General features: G+C 31.9%; 1 protein-coding gene across 1 annotated transcript; it reads left to right on the top strand.

The window, feature by feature from the left end:
• Window positions 1–19,430: 19,430 nt before the first annotated feature.
• Window positions 19,431–20,247, top strand: LOC134272457 (dynactin subunit 1-like; the record flags this gene model as incomplete). The annotated part of the gene is made up of 1 exon (XM_062754687.1): window positions 19,431–20,247. A coding segment is annotated over exon 1 (817 nt), but the record flags the coding sequence as incomplete, so codon positions are not given.
• Between the last annotated feature and the right edge of the window lie 461 nt (window positions 20,248–20,708).

Genomic DNA, 20,708 nt, shown 5'->3' with positions numbered 1-20,708 from the left:
AAGTGACCTCTCATCCCCTTACTGATGTACAATATAAGGTGACCTCTAGTCCCCCTTCTGGTGTTAAATATAAGATGACCTCTGGTGGTCTCTGGTCCCCCTACTGATGTACAATATAAGATGACCTCTGGTCCCCCTCCTGATTTTAAATATAAGGTGACCCCTGGTCCCCCTGCTGATATACAATATAAAGTGGCATCTGGTCCCCCTATTGATGTACAATATAAGGTGACCTCTGGTCCCCCTTCTGATGTTAGATATTAGGTGACCTCTGGTCCCCCTTACTGATGAACAATATAAGGAAGCCTAGGGTTCCCCTACTGATGCACAATATAAGGTGACCTCTGGTCCCCCTTCTGATGTACAATATAAGGTGACCGTTTGTCCCCCTGCTGATGCACAATAAAACGCGACTTCTGGTTTTACTACTGATGTTAAATATAAGGTGACCTCTGGTCCCCCTACTGATGTAAATATAAGGTGACCTCTGGTCCCCCTACTTATGTACAATATAAGGTGACCTCTAGTCCCCCTTCTGGTGTTAAATATAAGGTGTCCTCTGGTCCCGCTACAGATGCACAGTACAATATTAGGTGACAATTAGTCCCCGTACAAAATAAGGTGACCTCTGGTTATCCTTCTGAAGTTAAATATAAGGTGACCTCTGGCCCCCCTTCTGATGTACAATATGAGGTGACCCTTGCTACCCCTGCTGATGTACAATATAAGGTGACCTCTGGTCATCCTTCTGATGTTAAATATAAGGTGACCTCTTCTCCCCCCTACTTATGTACAATATAAAAAGACTTCTGGTCAGCCTACTGATGTTCAATATAAGGTGACCTCTGGTCCCTCTACTGATGTACAATATACGGTGACCTCTGGACCCCCTTCTAATGTACAATATAAGGTGACCCTTGGTCCCAGTGCTGATGTACAATATAAGTTGACTTTTGGTTTTCCTACAGATGTTAAATATAAGGGGACATCTGGTCCCCCTTCTGATGTTAGATATAAGGTTACCCCTGGTCCCCCTACTGTTGTACAATATAAGGTGACCTCTGGTCCTTCTGCTGATGTACAATATAAGATGACCTCTGGTCCTACTACTGATGTACAATATAAGGTGTCCTCTGGTCCCCTTATTGATGTTCAATATAGGGTGACCATTAGTCTCCGTACTAATGTAAAATATCGAATGACCTCTGATCCCCTTACTGATGTAAAATATAAGGTGACCTCTAGTCCCTCTTCTGGTGTTAAATATAAGGTGTCTTCTGGTCCCGCTACAGATGTACAGTACGATATTAGGTGACAACTAGTCCCCGTACAATATAAGGTGACCTCTGGTCCCCTTACTAATGTGCAATAAAAGGTGTCTTCTCTTCCCCTACTGATGTACAATATAAGGTGACCTCTGGTCCCCCTACTGATGTTCAATATAAGGTGTCCTCTGGTCCCCCTACTAATGTACAATATAAGGTGTCCTCTCTCCCCCCTACTGATGTACAATATAAGGTGACCTCTGGTCCCCTACTAATGTACAATTTAAGATGTCCTCTCTTCCTCCTACTTTTGTACGATTTAAGGTGACCTCTGGACCTCTTACTGATGTACAATATAAGGTGACGTCTGGCCCTCTATTAAATTAAAATGAAAGGTGACTTATGATCGCTCTAATGATATGCAATATAACGATAGGGTAAGGTAAGGTACAGTATAATGTAAGGTTACCTCTGGTCCCTCTAATTACTTTCATGTTTCTGCTAATATATATATGAGAAAGTAGATCTGTGTAAATTAAATTATAAATATGATTATTTTGGAGTAAGACAAAAACAACTGTCTATCATATAAAATTCAATTAATATATAAGGTGACCTGAGGTCTCCGTATTGATATCGATGAAATTACTTTTGTGCCTTTAATGCCTGAAGAGTTCCTAAAATGTTTTATTACTACGCAAAATGACGAACTATTTGCGGGGGACCTCAGGGCCTATTTCAGCGTACGTTTTATCCTTCTGCAGGAAGCACCGGAAGTAGCCAAATTAGAAAAAGAAAGAACCATCTCGTAGTATATTTCCGTCGTTATAATAAGTAGTGTTAGTATAATGTAAAACAAAATAAAAAAAGTAAGATACTCATGTTGTTAAAAATATTTAATGTCTTTAAATATAAGTAGAAAAAGTGGGCATGTAAGCAAGAAATTTGCAAAATTTGCAAATAGTATTAGTGAAAAATGGACATTCATGACTAGCAGTGTCTCAATGAGTTCACACTTAAAAACAATTGATTCATAAGACTTATTAAAAAAAAACCATTTCTCTTTAAAACGTAAAACAATTCCTGTGTGTGTTAGTTTATAAATTCTTTTATGTATTTGAAATGGCATGTTTTGGAAGCCTTGGCTTTTAAGACTTTTAATAAGTAGCTACATTTATCTGACCTCTAAAAACATTTGTGTTGATTTTAAAACCATAAAGTGCACTATTTATTGTGTTATTATTCTTTTTCAGGGGATCATACTTCTTGCAATTCTTGTTCTCTTGTAAGGAAAAAACCTTGACGGGATTGTTTTTGTTTGTTTGTCGTCTGTGTTTTAGCTGTAACTTCAATATCTCGTTTTATCAAACAACAATGTTGATTGTTATCATTTCAAATAATGAATCTCCCTTTTTAAACATTTTACACATGATATATGTATAATGAAGAAATATGAACAATGTAGAAATATTTCAATAAAAAATAATTTGTTGTCATTATGAAAATAAAAATACAAAAATAAAATTACAGGATTTATTTTTGTTATTATTCATCAGTAAAAAAGAATATCTGAAAATACTTTTAAGCATGAGATAATACAATGCATGTAAGCTAATAATGAATGGAAAAGAATATCCATTATTTTGGAAACTTTTTAATAGGAAGATTAAATGAAGCTTTAAAAATTGACCATAAAGCCAAATTAAAAAAAAGTCTACTTAAGCCCAGTGATAAAGCCCTAGCTTCATGCTCGGGATGAACGGGTTCGAGTTTAGTTCGTTTTGCAGCGTCAAACCTCACACGTAAACATAGTTCATTCGCAAAGCGCACGGGTCTCTCGGGGGAAACCTTGAAAAATACCGATGTCCGTATAAGGCACTGGCACAATAAAATGCCCTTTTCCTGTGACCTGTGATTCTAGTATTCCAGGTGTTCGCCTTTCATGGCTTCTTCTCAGATTTGAAAATATATAATAGACCTTCATCTAATAACATTGTTTTGCTCTCACTTACAGAACACCGAAGAAGCATTTTCAAGTGCAAACTTTTGTATATTTTCACTTCCTCCTCTGTATTTCGTGAAATTCACATGTGAAGCATGCTTTTATCAATAAGATCGAAAGCATGATTGTAATCTAAACAGTGTTTGAACCAAGCAACTTACGATCAAACTGAAATATTTACAGTAAAAAAATTAAGTTCCCTTAACACATACTGTCACAAAAGACGTGAGGAAAGACAAAAAATTTTGACAAAAGCTCAAGTTTAAATAGAATTATATAAAAATCAACATACTGAAGTATTTTCATTTTGAATTTATAGTGGTTCTTACCTAAAAAAAGGGGGATTGAGATACCAAATCAATAGAGCTCATTAATCTTTGTACAATGTATGTGAGATGAGTGAAAGGAAACGAAGTGATTATTACTACAATAAATTTTTGAAAGTTTCAAATGAAATTTATAATTCAAATATCATTTAATTTTTCCCTGAATCCAAACAACTAGGGTTGTTCAGACAAAATGTAGACATCGAATTTTTATCTGCAAATAATGTACACAGTGAGTTAATATTTTAAGCAAATATTGATTGTATATCATATTCACGGCCTTTGACATGCTTGTTTCAAATTTGATAGGGGAAAGAAAATGGTAACCTTACAACAAACCTTTACGTATCGACCAGACCCAACCTGACACCAAAGCAGTCCCAGAAAGCAGTCCCCGGGACTGCTTTGGACCGCTCTGGGACTGCTGTGGGTCAGCTCTGGGACCGCTTTGGGACTGCCCTGGGACTGCTATGGGACTGCCCTGGGACTGCTCTAAAAAGCAGACCCAGCAGTCCCTGGGACTGCTTTTTGGGACTGCTTTGTTCACTCTTGTGTGAAAAAGTTCTGAGTGACATGATAGCTCCGCCCCCATGTGTATTCTGAATTTGCAGGTTCCCAGTTCTTTTTTTACTTGCAGCAGAGAGGAGTTTAAACTATTAAAAAAGCAAGGATTTCTTATAATCTTTTGATAAGTCGAGATTACTATATATAATTAATTTTTTTCAAAGACTGTATATTTACACAAATGTAGTTAGAATATCTTTTTTAATAAAGTTATCAAATAAGGAAGTCAGCTGAGAAGATTTTTATCCCTAAAAATAAACTACAGGTTTATGAGAAAAAAATATCTATATGTAGGCCTATTTTATTATTCAATGTACATGTATGACAAACATTTACAAGTAATATGACCTTAACTTTTCTTTCGTCACCCTCTTCCCTTATTCGTGTAGCAATGTACCTTTATCATCTGCATATGAAGTTTATGTCTCCCAAAGATTAGAAACGCAATAGCATGCTCTCCGGCCGAACAATGTTAAGAATAGGGAGGCTATTGACAAACAGGTTGATGAAATAGGATATCAACAATCTCTTTTGAATTATCATTTCGCAATTTCTCTTGGCGATATAATTACCTTGTCAGAAATTACAATCTGTTATTAAGTCGAATAATGACGGACATTTTCCTTGCAAAATGTTATGCTTTTATTCACACCCTGAGTTTTCTACAGAATTTTCCGTTTTCCGATCATGACATGACGGCGGGTGTGCCTGATCGACAGGGGATCCTTATTCCTCCATGGCACATGATCCAACCCCTTATGCTATAGAGGTCTATGTTTGCTTTGCTTCTGATTTTTGCTGTTAAAATGGACTTTTAAGAACAAATACTTTTCGTTAGCTTCATATCGCAGTCAAGTACATAATTATTATTATGTATACATTATTGGCAATGGTGTGCATAGGGTTTGGTCTAAATGCGCAGGACCAAACAATCAGGTTTATCTAGATACACATTTTGAATATAAATGAGCTGTTGAGAGAGATGACTTTACTCTGATCCAAGGTTATAAAGTTTTTGAGCTTGAATTCTAAAGGATATCTACATAAAACTGTTTAACCCCTCAAAATTGAAATATAAAGCTTTTCAGTTAAATTGTTTGAAAATAAGTAAAATATACACAAGACAAACTTGTAATAATTAACAAATATATCTGAGTAAAACCCCAGTCACATTTCCAAAAAAACGATCAACGTCCTACGGTTTTGAAGCAAAAATGAAATTCTTCGGGTGACAGTCGGCAGTTCATCGGCTGTTGTCTTGCCCGATTTTGACCTCTTTTTTTATTGGCCGACCAATTTTGTGTCAATCGGTTCAAGTTATAATTTTTTCTGCGTCGATGGCTGATTTCTTCAATTTAAGTTATCCGTGGACCAACTTTCGATCATCGTCCGACCATTGGCGATCAGTTTATTAAGTCGCTCGTCCGTTGTTCGACAATAAGGAAGTCCAAAATTTCGGCTGACGGTTAAAATCAAACTGTAGCTCAGAGCTGGATGATCGGGCGACGATTGGCTTGTGAATAATAAACCTATTAAGGATGCATAACACAAATAAAATTTTGATGCATGGAATGATATATATATTTTTTGAACGGAATTAACATAAATTATTAATCCGTAAGATATTAAGAAATCGTACGCATTCTTTGCTGCTTAGAAATACGCCATTTGTCGTTTTTATGCAATTCTATACAAAATTTTGCACACATTTTCAACATTGAGTCAGAATCTTATAAAATTCTGCCACTTTGCCTTGCAAACATTACTCACGTCATCTATATGAATATAGATCAACGAAAAATATTGCTGATTTGTAACGAAAAAAAGATATTTTTGTGTTCTTTATCCAAGTCATCGGTGTTCCTAGGAATTAATGTGACTGCTTCGTGTCGCCCGATACTGTGTCGGCCGAACATGTTCTTTCAGCCGACGAGACCAAAAAAAAATTTAGTCGTCCGACCATCGACTTAAGTGTGACCTAGGCATAAGAAAACATTATTTCAAAGTAAAGATAATTTATATTTCATTTGCTTTCCTGAACTCATCGATGTCAGATAAAGTACTTAATGAAAGTAGAATTAGAATTATTTGCAAGAAATGTTGGCATAAAGATACTAATATTTTACTTGATAAGAATGTTTTAAAAAGTAAATGAAATTATTCATATTTATTAAAATTTTATTTTCTTTATGTAGATATTAACTTAGGTAATCAGTATGTATTAATTTACTTATTTCTCCTGAAAAGATTCATTCAACTCATTAGAGAAGAAATTTTTATCTCATCTTTTGACCACAGTTGAATGTCGCGTGCTTTTATTGAAGCAACCTGTTACCTTTAAAGTGATATTTAATTCAGAAATGTACAGTTAATCGATATCATTATAAAGTTGTAAATACCATTAATCATGATTATTTGTTTTGTTTTGTTTTTGTAGTAAAATATTGTAGACCTACATTTTAGTTTTGAAATCAAAGTGTCACGACAAAGAACTACGAACGATAGTATTGTTCTCCCGCCTACCTCTAAGACAATTCTCAAAAGTTAACATATTCGAATGATTTTCAAAATTTTTATAGATATTTATATGCATTTTCATAGAACGTTACTTATTTGGGATACCAAAGAGAGATAACTCTATAATTTTGGTAAAACTTATGTTTTTCATTATAGAAATCAACGGAAAACGGAAAATATTTTTAAAACATCTTTCCCCCCCGTGAAACAAAAATTCCTTTTTACAGGTAATATGGACTGTCATTTTATAAATTTATGCCAAAGCTTTTTGTGTTTCACGGAATGCAGGGGGGGTAAACTTTTATAGACAAAAAACGAAAAAAATGCTGATTTTTCACCAATTTTAAAGCTATTTACAACGAAATAATTGTATTTTATTAATTTATATATGTTTTATTTATATGCGTAAAACATAAGAAAAGATATGAGATACATTTTTTCATATTTAAGACTATTTCAAAATATGGTGATTCTTGAAATTTCGATTTCTTTAGAAAATATCGTCTACCCCCCTTTTTTCAAGAGCTGGAATTAATGATAGTTTACTATCTAGCGCTGGAATTAAAATGATTAATCAATTACCATAGAACTGTTCTTTGTAGTAAACAAAGATTTAATGGCCAAATTGCCCTTAATATTGAATTTAATGGGTGCAAAATGTAGGCGGGAATCAAGAGTTAGAGTCTCGTAGTTCTTTATTGGATTTTGTATTCATTTTTTCAGTGTTAGATTCTTGTCTTGTCGTAGGAGGAGTACAAACGAGATTTTTATATAAAGAAACTAACCTATAATTCTTCAATACTATTTGATTACAATGTAGGACTTTGGATACAAATTTTATGACTGTTTACGTTTTGAATATTAAATGTTACGTTTCATGCAAAGACAAACGAGGCAATTGACGTATGAATACTGGGACATCTTTCATTCCCTATGAAGATATTGATTGGACACAATCAACGTATTATAAAACAAGGATTCAAAGCGTATTGCATTAAGATTCAATATTATATTTTTTTCTGTTTTTATCAATCTTAATCCCTCCATAGTACGTGTATAAAATACTTGTAAAATAAAGCAATAGTATTTTATATACCAAAGAGAAGCAATCTGTTGAAATTGAACAAATTGAATTAATTTAGATTTAAGCATGAAATGTTCTCTTTTACGATAAAATGAATTTTAGAAGAAAACAGAGGATAACCCTTTTCTCACACCACTTAATTTATCAGAATAGAATTCAATTAGAATACATTTAAATACAAATATTTCATTTGAAAAAAAAACACAAATGCTCAAGTTACCTTTTAATTACTTTGTAAATGATATAAAGTGATGGTAGCTTAACATTAAAGGCTGAATTTGGCTGCAATATATCCTTCAAAGTGATATGATATTAACCCTGTGAGTAATTTATAACATCTGTTATACATGTAGTAGTATGGGAAACGGTTGAGGCAATCTGGTGTCCACAGATAACCTAAATCAATGAAAAAGTATTTCAAAATGATTTTTTGCCTCTTTAACTATGTCTTTAAATAGGATGAACATGCATAGAGCGATTCTCCTTGTCGTATGCATTCTGCTGGAAGTGCAGGCAAAAGAAGGCACAAAAGACTTCATTGATAAATACAACAAATATAACACAGTCTGTAAAGGAATGGGATATCAGAATAGGAACTGTTCAGGAAAAGATAAAGGTATTTATTTACTCTTATTTAAAAACAATTTTGTCTAAGTTTAAAATAATTCAATTTGACATGAACATTTATGTATACAATTTATAAAAACACACACCATTTGTCGGGATTTGCGCAGACTAAATGCAAAGTGTATTGCATTATTTCAGAATTGGGTTATCTACGACCACGGTTTTTCACCAAATATTGAAAACCAACAAGTAATCATACAATTGTGTATATAATGCAATCTAGCTAAGATTCTAACATTTATAGGAACAAGTTTCGGCAATTTGCGAATTCTTTTAACGAAATTTTAGAAAGGTTTAGACTTTTAATATTTATTACAATGTATAATTTTTTTTTCAAAAGTATCAGGGTGATCCGATGTTTCCACTAACGACAAGCAAAACAATTTGCTAAATTTCACACCTTTCGGTAAAAAATATTATGACTGCAATTTCATTATAAAATTGTCTTTATAATTGAATGTTTATTTTAATTAAATGTATGATAAAGAGCAGGAGCCATCTTATGCATAAAACGGCCCTGTACTTATATCAATTAATTAGCTATCACCCTCCTTCCCATTTCATATATCAAAATGAAGTAGACGCTTGGTGTTTTCATTTCCTATCATAAAATTTCGTTTTGAGAATCCAGATATTGGAAGACAGGTTTGAGAAATTGCAATGTTCTTGAAATTTGCAGAAAACATGCGTATTTGACTACCTTCAGCAAAGAATTAAAATATGAGCACAGCCCACGATCCAAAAAATAAAACATATTTTTTGATCTTCAGAAACAGAGCTTTCATTATGTATTTGCATATTTTGGATCAGAGGTTGTGCTCTATATGAAATATTGAAAAAATGCTTCAACTTTAGGTCATTTTCAGAGGAATTTACAGTATTTGAAGAAAATTACGCATTTTATGTGGTCATAATGCATTGACTAGATGGGAAATTACATTACAATTTTGAATTTTTTCACTGACTTTATGAAATTATCTAAATGCTTGGATATTATGTTTGCCAGGGAATTTTAAAGATTAAGGTCCTGACATCATAATTTCCCTTTTGGATTTAGAAGTCATTTTACAGGCTAAGCACATAAATGAATACAAGTAGATAGATAAATAAAAGATCAATTGATAAATAAACAAAGTAGAAAATATAGATAAAAATAAAATAATTAGAATAAATACATGAAAAATCTAACAACGGTGTTATCAAATATTTGAAATAAGAATGAATTGATTTCAAATAAACCTAAGATAAACGGAAGTAATTTGAAAGAATTCAAAACAAAAAGGTAAAGATACGTTGTACATGTACATACATATTTTTGTGAGGTTTATGTTGAGATACAGCTTAATATTTGTATATTTATTTCTTTGGATAGAAAGCATCGCTTTTCACGCACTTTTATCGAAAACACAGGAAAACCTTCGTGCAAACACTGTTGTTGTTTATGGAAAGTAACACAAAACTCTGGAAATTCCTATAACGCAAACACTGGTAAATTTACAGCGCCTGAAGATGGTCTCTACTCATTTATCTGGACCAATGTAACAAAGGGTGGAAAACACTTCCATACTCAGATTGTTCTGAACGGTAACGTTATGGGTTATAATCATGTCAATGGCATATCAGGCAGTTCTCACTGGGCGTCAGGATCTTCATCAGCTGTTATAAAAATGAAGAAGAAAGACGAAGTCTGGATAAGAACAGTTGGTACAGACGGAGAATACGCTTATGCTCACTGGTCATCATTCACTGGATTTAAATTGTAACAGAATTATTGTCTGAAATAAATATGCAAAACTAAAATTTATATAATTTATAATTAACATTATTATGTATATCAAGAAATGGTAATAAGGATATGACTATGACATGACAATAGTCCCTACATTCTTTTAATTTTTTGAAGTTTAGAATAATTAAATCATGCATTCGAACATAAATACGATTGTGTATTAAAGTTTGCGTTTACCTCCATTTATTAAACTTGATACAAGTCTGAGACAAAGTAATAAAGTAGGAAATTGGAAGACTTTATACCTATATGAAGTTTCTCTGCAAAATGTTTTTCAAAGAATCGCTTAAAACCTTTTAATCAGACAAGAAGGAAAAAATATCAATAGAATACCTAGAGCATGCAATTTTTTGTCTCTAGTTTTCTATTCCACCTTTTAAAAATACCAAAACAACATTAAGTATACAAATGAAAATACAAGTAAATGAAAAAAAAGATATTCCCTCTCGTAATCCTATAAAAAGACATCAGAGAGGTTTGCAAACAGCAATTCTTCTACATCTTTACGCAGGTAATAAATTTCTTATACGAGGGCCGTTCAAAAATTACGCGGACTGTGCTATTATTTACTCTTATAGACGTCATATAGTTATGAAATTTCACAGAAATATTTATCTTTAAGATTTCAATAAATTTTGGGCAAAATTTCTGTATTTTAGAAAAATTCTACTAAAAATTATGGGTATGTTGATATCGCTGATGGAGAGGTACGGAGCACGACAAAAAAATTGAAGCAAAAGCATGCGGAATCCAAAATTTAACTCATTAATTTTCTATAATTCGTGATATTTTTTCTCGGATGTATCTTTAAATTGCTCTGTTATTATTTATTGAGATTTCTGACATGATATTTGAAGTACTAACAGAAATAAAGTGAGTTTTCTCTGATACGATTCCCGTGAAAACGACTGTGAAAATGACGTCTCCAGAATTGACGGCGCACCACACTTTTGTTAAATTATGTGTAATGCTCGAGATATTGCCAAAATTAATCCAAAATATGCATAATAAAACATGTAGTAAACTAGGGTATTCGTGATATTCGTCTACAAATAGCTTATTGAAATTTTCGACCGTTAGACCTGTGTAAAAAGGTTGTACGGGAGGACGGGAAGACGATTATCGACGAAAACTTTATCCGGACTGTGAAGTACGTGATTGAGAGTGACCATTGTCACGCTGTATCTCATAAATACCTGCAGTTTTTGGTTTTAAAACAAATAAAAAGAATATTCTTTACTTGTTTAATAGATTTTAAGCTTGACAAGAAATGGTGTTTGGAGGTTGAGCAGATAAGGTAACTCAAAGTGTACAGGTATACACTTGTGAACATGTTGAAAAAATGAAAGCTCAATCACTATTCTTTTATAATGCTTGTGACGTCGAAGATTTTGCTGCTCCATGACTTAATGATATGTCCTGAAATATCACTCAAAATTGATACCAATCTACAACATTTTGATATGAAATTTTGAATACCATATAAGTAAAGATTCTTTTATATTATGTGTGACATTTTGCCCGAATATGTCGTCAAATATTTTTTCTGTACAACAAGTCCGCGTAATTTTTGAACGGCCCTCGTATCTTTTAAAATCCTCATGCGCATTTTCCAATTTTTGAAGTTTACAAATGAGCAGTATGCGATCAGAATTGACTGGAAAAGAATGAAAACAAACTCATATCATATTTGAAATGAATAGGACGTTCCTTTAAAAGTAAATGTACAGATATTTGATTGGCATCTGAACTATAGTCTTTTGAACCTGTCCAAGGTTTTAACTTATAAATAAATTAATGTTAATGTTAATTTATAAATAAACGAAGAATCAGTATTTTAAATATATTTGTCAAATTATCAGATGAGAAAAGAAAAGATGCTTCTTCGAATAAATAACTTTCGATTGTCACGTGTTCCAGGCAGATGGGTTTTTCTCCCCTCGTACAAATTTTAACGACCTGGAGGTTCTACCTGGCCGGTACAGGTGTGACATCAGTGGGGTAGGTATGATGGTCAGGAAAGACAGTGACCTGGCATACAACAATGCCTGTGACCAGATCAACCAGAAATACGGAGGTAAACTTGTGTTTTTTATTATTATTATTATATATTTTACGCTTACTTTCATCATGACTATTGAATTTTGAAAACATGATCTTATATATTATTTGAAACTCAAAAGACAGCTAATTTGTAGTCTTCAGAGTCAAGGACCCCTCACCGTCTACAACAAAGCTTGTGCATTATTTTCCGATAAAATCACAATGTCTACAATTTTTTTTTCGAACAACCCTAGTTGTTTTGGTTCAGGAAAATTTGAACTATACATATTTGAATATAAATGACCCGTTGAGAGAAGAGACTTACTCCTTCATATCATCTGATCCCACTATCAATGTATAATTCGAGACATCTGTGTTTACTCTGCTGTTAGGTTGCAAAGTTTTTGAATATGAATACTAAAGAGTAACTACATAGATCTGCTTAACCTCTGAAAAATAATTATGAAGCTTTTCATTTTAAGTGTTTGAAATAAATAAAATACACAAAAGATTAATTTGTAGGATTTTACAAAAATATCTGAGTAAGAGAACATTATTTAAAAGGTTTCAAAGCTTCACGAATCAAGTGATTTAGCAATATTTATATTAGGAAAAAATAGTTTTATTTTCCAGTCTTAAAGCTTGCTTCTCATGTTTGATGACGCTCTTTATATCATGACATATCGGTGTTATTTTTATATCATTGGTTTGAAGAAAACTGGATTTGATATTCAAATTCTTACAAGTATATAAGTTACTTCAGACACTGTTAAGATCAAGATCTAGTAAATGAAAGGTGCCTACAGATTTATCAAATTTGAGAAATAAATTCCTTTATTGATGCTTTACAACTTTAGCTTGGTCAAATAAGGTGTTTCGGGGCATAATTTGTAGGTAAACAAGATGAAAAACTGTATTTTAAACTGTCATTTTCAATGAAAAATTAAGAAAACCAGTCATTAATATGGGAGTTTTTATCATATTCGACAAAGGAAATGTATCCAGATTGCCTACAGTCTCTCAGAAAACGGTAATTAATATGTTCATGGCCTCTTCTTTAAATCAATATCAAATTTAATATAGGTATCCGGTTTACTTTTCATATGATTTCAAATTGAATGTCATGAAAATACCCTATTTTTTACATAATTCTGCTAAAGCTGTAAAGTACGGGAAAAAGAAAGTTGAAATTGATTATGACGTCATAATGGATCTAGCACCAAAAAATTAGTCTAAAGTTATTTACTAGATCTTGACCTTAAACAATTTTAATTTATCCTGTGTTTGGTAGGAGTTTTTGTATGTGTTTTACTTTAATCAACCTGTTACTAGAACTTGTATCATACCTCACTAGCAGAAAGGCGATATCAATTGATCTATTTGACATATTTCTTTCAGGTTACTGATAAAATTGCATATACATATACATGTAATCTTATTTTTTTTATCGGTAAAAAGCACTTCAAGCGATGAACAGGATTGTTTTAAGCATATTTCACCTATGAACAATCGATGAGAAAAAAGTTATTCTTGATCATTTTTTTTACAATAGCTAGATAAAGAAATTTGTGATTTAAAGAAAAATACTCACCTGTTTGACACTGATAAGAGTATTTTTTCCTAAGACAGAATATCATCATTTTCAGCATTGGTATCATTACTATTAACGTAGCAATCAAAATGAAACATGAGTACAGCTAATTTTTTTTAAAAAGAATAACATGCCTTTATCATCATCAGTGTTTATAGACAGAAGTTATTTGAGCTGTGATATGCCATGCTTCTATTAATTAATCTAATATTTTGTTAACCAATTCAGTTAGAGATAGTAGTATTATAATTCACAATTCTTGTTTCATGATCAAAATATTTACGGGGATTTTATGTACATTTCTTGTTAACGATGTATCATAGGTCTGCAATTTAAATATATAAATTGACCTTGCAACATGGTGTCACTACTCACAATCCGAGAAACAGGAATATTACTTCAACCGTTCGTCAACTAAACAATGTTCTAAAAACCGATGAGGAAATGGCCAAAGTTTTAGAAAAGTATAAGTTTATCAACAGCAAATGACAACCAAGGAATCTACGAAGGATATTATGCAAATCCTCATTCCACCAGCAACATTTATATTCAGTGAAGAAGTGTTCTGATCTCCGTTGTGGAACCTGCAATTACATGAAAACTGGAAGTACCTTTAATTTCGGGAATAAAGACTTTACCGTAAAGGCAGACAAGACATGCGAGTCTAAAAACGTTATTTACTGTATTATATGCAGGATGTGGACAATTCTATATTGGGGAAACTGGAACCACACTACGTACACGTATCCGCATACACAAACAGCACATTAACAAACCTGAATACCATAAAATAAATGTAAGCAGACATCTTGATATTTGTGGCCGGGTACAATTTTCAGTTTTTCCATTTTACCAACTTTATACAGACAATGTGGTGCAAAGACGAGAAAAGGAGACATACTTTATAAAACTATAATGCGGGGAAAACTATATTGGACAGACCAGTAACAAACTAGCTGACCGTGTAAGAGTCCATAAACAACAAATACGAGACCCCTCCGTCAGGAATACACCCTGCAGTGAACATTTTGATTCATGTGCGAATGGAAACTTTTTGATATTTCCATTTTATAAAATCACAGAAGATAATGAACAATTACGGAGGGCCAAGGAAGATTATTTTGTTAAATTATTTCAGCCTAAATTAAATGTAAATTGAACATTTTAGCTCTAAAGAAATAGTCCATTTTATTACAATGTACATGTGTTTAACTCTATACATTTGGCGCTTTTTTGACATTTACCTGTGCCAATGTATAACGCTGCCTTTGTGACGTCATAATAACGACGTCATAACAACGAAGTTGTATTGTTTTTATTATCATTGTTACACTCTGAAGAGCCGTAACGGCGAAAGCGCTTAGTGTAAAAAATTAAACGAAAACTTGTTTGTTTATCTTGGATTTAATTTTGATTTATAACTTAACCTATACCATGGACTTCTACAACATTTTCCCTATATATATATATATATATCATTATATATATATATATATATATATATATATATATATATATATATATATATATATATATATATATATATATATATATATATATATATATATATATATATATATATATATATATATATTTGTATTTAGACATGGTTTTTAATTCTTAATTATGAAAAAAAAATCATTCAAAAATCATATCCTATATCAAGCATTACTAACAACATGAAATATATTTAACCACAGTTTCACACAAAGGATATCATGTCTCGGTTTATACGGTATTCTAACTTTTAAGTGCGGCTTTCCGATCTCTTTTTAATACCGGAACGTGAAATCATACTATCGATTGAAATATTTTATATAATTATGGATGTATTCATTCAATAATAAACAAATGATGATCCACTCAGAGCACCCAAAAAGAAAACTTATTCCACGAATCAGATATAGGAATGTTTTACATTCTATACTCATTATTATTTAGTGTTTGTTTATTTGTTGTTGTTACTTAAAAAATTCCAAGGAACTTTTGGACAATTTGAAATCACAAGATTTTTTACCAAAATCAACAGCTTAAAAACTTACGAGTTTTCAACTTTCTTCACAACCAATAACCACGATGATATAAAACCATGCTTTTTAATATTTTTGACAGCTGCTTTAAAAAATGGAACTCGTTAATTTACTTACCTGATCATTGGTTATTTGCAAAATTACTTTGGTATAAACCATTCTGATTGTACACACAAGTACGCTGAAGTTAACATCAAAGAGATGCTTGAAATTCTGATTGACAATGTCATTGTTGTTTTTGGAGACTAGGTATTCCAACAATGTATTGGAGTTCCCATGGGTACCAATTGCCCCCGTGACCTATTTTTGTGTTCATATGAAGCAGAATTTGTCCAAAATCTCATGTGTTAAAAAAGAAAACACTTGTATATCCGTCAGATCGACATTTAGATATATCGACGACGTATTGTCAATTAACAATGGGAATTTCCATTTTTATGTCGATACGATATATCCTGGTGATCTTGAGATAAAAGATTCCACGGAGTCTGACACATCCAGACCTGGGGTCTATTTTTTTGAAATGTAATGCATTAAATTACAATTACTTTGGAATTCTTATCATTACAATTACCATTAACATTACTGTAATTCAGAAAAGTAATTGATTGAATGACAATTACTTTCTTAAAGTAATGAATTACATTACACATAACTTTTTATAAGAGAAAAACATAAAACGTATGCCCACACAATTTATATCTATAAATTTACTTTCACACTTTTTGCTCGGTTAATATGATTTCCCTCGGATCTATAAAACAGAGTATTATTTAAATTTTGAATTCATATATCATTGTTCGTGTAGTTTACCAATCCTATCTACAGTTGACAAAGAAAGTTGATCAGAACACTTTCAGTGTAGTAGTTTTGTTCAATCTCTGATGTAAGTTTATCTGTTGTTGTTTTTAAAAATAAATTGATTAATTAAACATTTCCTACTATATGTTTTATGTAACTTAATATCTAATTAACAGATAATGCTATAAATGTAAAACAAGTATTAAAAAATTAATTAATTGATTATCACTTTATTAGCTGAATATGTATAATCAATGAAGCTATAAATTAACCACAACCAAAGGTGATAATTACAAGTACCTATATATAGGATTTGAATTTTTAGGCCTTAAGCTACCAAAAAGGAATGATGGACAATATATCAATATTTTCATTTGTATAAAAAATGTAATTGAAATGTACTTCAAAAGCATTGGTCATTACTGACATTTTTTAAAGTAATGCATTCCATTACAATTACTTGTAATTGAAAGATGGATCCATTACACATTACACACCATTTCTTTGAAGAAATGTAATGATTACAATGCATTACCATTACATATTACCATTACCACAGGTCTGGGCACATCTTTTCCATATTTGGATATTTTACTTGAAAAGACGTTAATGGTAATCTAATAACCAAGCTCAACGATAAACGCAATGACTTTAACTTTCTATCGTCAACTTCCCTTACTTATGCAGCAATATATCATCATCATCTGCATAGGAAGTTTATATATCTCGCTTAATTTGATACGAAAGACCATGCTCTACGTAAACAAAATTCCTAAAACGAGATAAATTATTGACAAACAAGTTGATGAACAAGAATATAACTGGTCTCATTTAATGTCATCATTTCGTAAGTTCTATGGTCTATACAACGGCCTTGTAAGCAAATACAATTAATCATTGAGTCGAAAGTTGACTGACGTTTTCCATACTAACTGTTAGTCTATTATTTATACACTGCATTGAAGACGGATTTTTCCATTATCTCCCGATCATGACAAGGAGTACACGGCTGGATGCTCACTCTTCCATGGCATCTTATCCCACATCTGATGTTTTGTAGGTCCCTATTTGCTCTGCTCCGATTAAATATTCTTTTATGGGCTTCTTAGCTTGCATACTGTTCGTTATCTCCATACCTTTCATTTAACTGTGTAAAAAATATGTACCGTGAAGGAGAAACTTCAGTCTAACTGTTTAACAGTTTATTTTAGAAGGGGTGTAAAACAGAAATGGATTTTCAAAAACTCAAAGTATTTTCAGGAACTTTAAAATCACCAAATATTTCAAATTAACGTTCTAACAGAACAAACCATGGAACTTTTATAATTTAAAACAAAATGAGCGAGGCACGGTTTATGAAATTCAATACTATAATTATATGTAATTAGATCCAGTTTTGATTGTGACTTAACAGCGGTTTTATCACCCACGAAGACATTGTAAGGTAATTAGTATGCATATTCTATGTAATTGTAATTATGCATCTATTCTGTGTTCTATTTTATTATTAATCAAAACTAAACCGTAATCACAAATATACAAAATTATCTCAAGCAATGACCAAGGAATTTTCTACTTTTTTCTTTTTTCAATGATATATTTCAGAAAAAAAACGCAGCACATTGCTTTGTTTGTATCTTTATTTCGGCTCCAGAAAATACTGACCAAGTGTTTCGTAAACTATTGTCTTGACATAACAACAGAAATTGAAAACCCAATCGTATGTACGTGAACACTTGTTGAGTGGTTTCAGTTGTAAAGGAGTACTTGAGGCTACCTTTGAAATGAAGAGTACTTGGGTAAAAGTACAAATCTTAAATGTACGAAAACTTTCAAAATATTAAGGATTTCTTATTAACTTAGTCACGAAATGTGTGAGAATCCAAGCATAATGAGCAATAGCACACGTAGGAAACGTCTTGTCCTATGTATACAAAATAGCGCATTTACAAACTTCCAATATATTTAAATATTTAGTTATTTACTTCATCTAGGTAAAACAAATACAGATATTTATCAGCACCAAGAAAAAAGGTCAAACATCTCAATTAAAGGATTTATGGAGAATACTGAGTGAAATGCAAACTTGTGCATTTAAACCGACTTAAACCAAAGATATAAGCAAATATACTCTGAATATTTCATCTAGTCAGAAACCAGAATCCAAGCTACCGTAAGCTTTTTATCCGGGAAAATGCATAGGCTAAAATAGACAAACACAACATTTTAAGCACAGTTCTATAATTTCTCATTATGATTTGAAAATTCTCCTTGCATTCTAACTAAGTTTATCTTTTGGTTGATTGAAACAAAAAAGGTTTCAAAACCCGTTTGTGTTTGTTTACAATTTCATAACCATAAACAAATCCTTCGCGGACGCTAAACATAGAAAGAACATGAAATACCCTCTATGCATGTAAATTGCTTATAGATTAAATAAAAGTTTTTATGATTATAGCACTTTACATATAAAAGTCGTAGTAGGCGAAATAATTGGACAGGGTGTTGTTTAATTATACACTTGTACACTTGTATTCCTTAAGTAGTTTCAGAAAGTTAAGATTCTTGAAGTGTAAGCACTTAAGTAATAAAAGGAAACTTTGAACAATAAGAAGTCTTTCAGACATATTTAGGATTCCAACAGAAACAACCTTCGGTCTTAACAAAGAGTCGTTTTCAAGTATTTGAACACAATGTCACGTGCGTATCTGTTAAATTTTGTATAAATACATTTTTGAAATAGAAACACTATTAAAACGTGAAGCTCTGCTTAAAGGAAGTTACAAAAGAGATGGGAACTTTGAGTCTTATTTGTCTGCTTTTCTCTATATATCAGACATTTGGTCAGCTGAATTCAAAAGAAGATGCTTTACAAGCAACAAGTGTATTGGATAGTACCACATCTGGTAAAGTATCAAAAGTATTTAGGGACATCTTGAATCAGGAAAGCTTAGTTCGGTTTTCAATGGTACAGAAAATGCAGAGTTTGATGTTGGATGTAGCAGATAGCAAAATTAATAATGAATATATGAAAAAGAAACTTAATGACGTAACAGAAGAGCTACACGCTGTTCACGCGAAGAATCGTCGAATGGAGCAGGAGAACGCCAGACTTCACCAGGAACTGAAGACCCTGAATGATCAAAATAACCATTCAATACAATCATTAGAAATACTCAAAAACCAAACTTCTCGTATCCAGAAAGAAAATGAGGGGATAGCTTTTGATACTACAGAAATTAAAAAACAGCTCGAAGAGTTTAATAAAACATTTGGATATTTAAATATGACAAATGAAGAAGTAAAAAAAGACTTTCAGAAGAATATTCAAGTTTTGAAGAAGGAGGTGAAAGAAAACAAAAACAGTAATGAAGCACAGCATTTAAGGTTAGATGATGTAAAAACTCTCTTAACAGAACATATTCAAAACTTTAATGAATCAAGGACTGTTTTCCAACAACAATTAGAAATTATGAACAAACGGATGGAGAACTTAGAAAAACACGATAACTTAAGTACACGTATTCAGACTGTTGAAGACAATTTACAAAAGTTTTCACTTTCAGTGAATGATATTCGTATCCAACTGCAGAAAATTGTAACAGCTGGTAAGTAATTCGTGTATAATACTACTACATAATGTATAAATACTGGAAATATAATTTCTAGTGATTATTTTTTAATTGTCCATCTTAAAATGAAGAGGGTGCTGTTTGTGGCCTCCTGTGGAAAATAAAGTAATAAATTCATTAATTGAAGGGAAAGAAGGAAATTTAATGTTGTAAGTGTTATCGTCAAATTGAATATAATTGCCTGGAACACATAACATGAGTAATTTATTCAAAGAAGCATCTTTTATTTTCTCATCCGAAAATTTGACAATTATAATTAAAATATTGATTCTTTGTGTTTTTACTAAGCATACTAAGTATCAAGAATATTTAGTAGCCAGGTTCAAAAGCCCAAAGCTATGATGCCAATCAAATATCTGTGACATAGATACAGTATTTAAGAAAACATCTTCATTTCTTAAATACTTACAGCTTAATTAAGGTGACGTATCTCTCTG

This window comes from Saccostrea cucullata, unplaced genomic scaffold, assembly GCF_032062105.1.
Source record: "Saccostrea cucullata isolate Sc308-1 unplaced genomic scaffold, CSIRO_AGI_Scuc_v1 ctg8115, whole genome shotgun sequence".
NCBI classification, from domain to species: Eukaryota; Metazoa; Mollusca; class Bivalvia; order Ostreida; family Ostreidae; genus Saccostrea; species Saccostrea cuccullata.
This window is presented reverse-complemented; position numbering and strand designations above follow the sequence as displayed.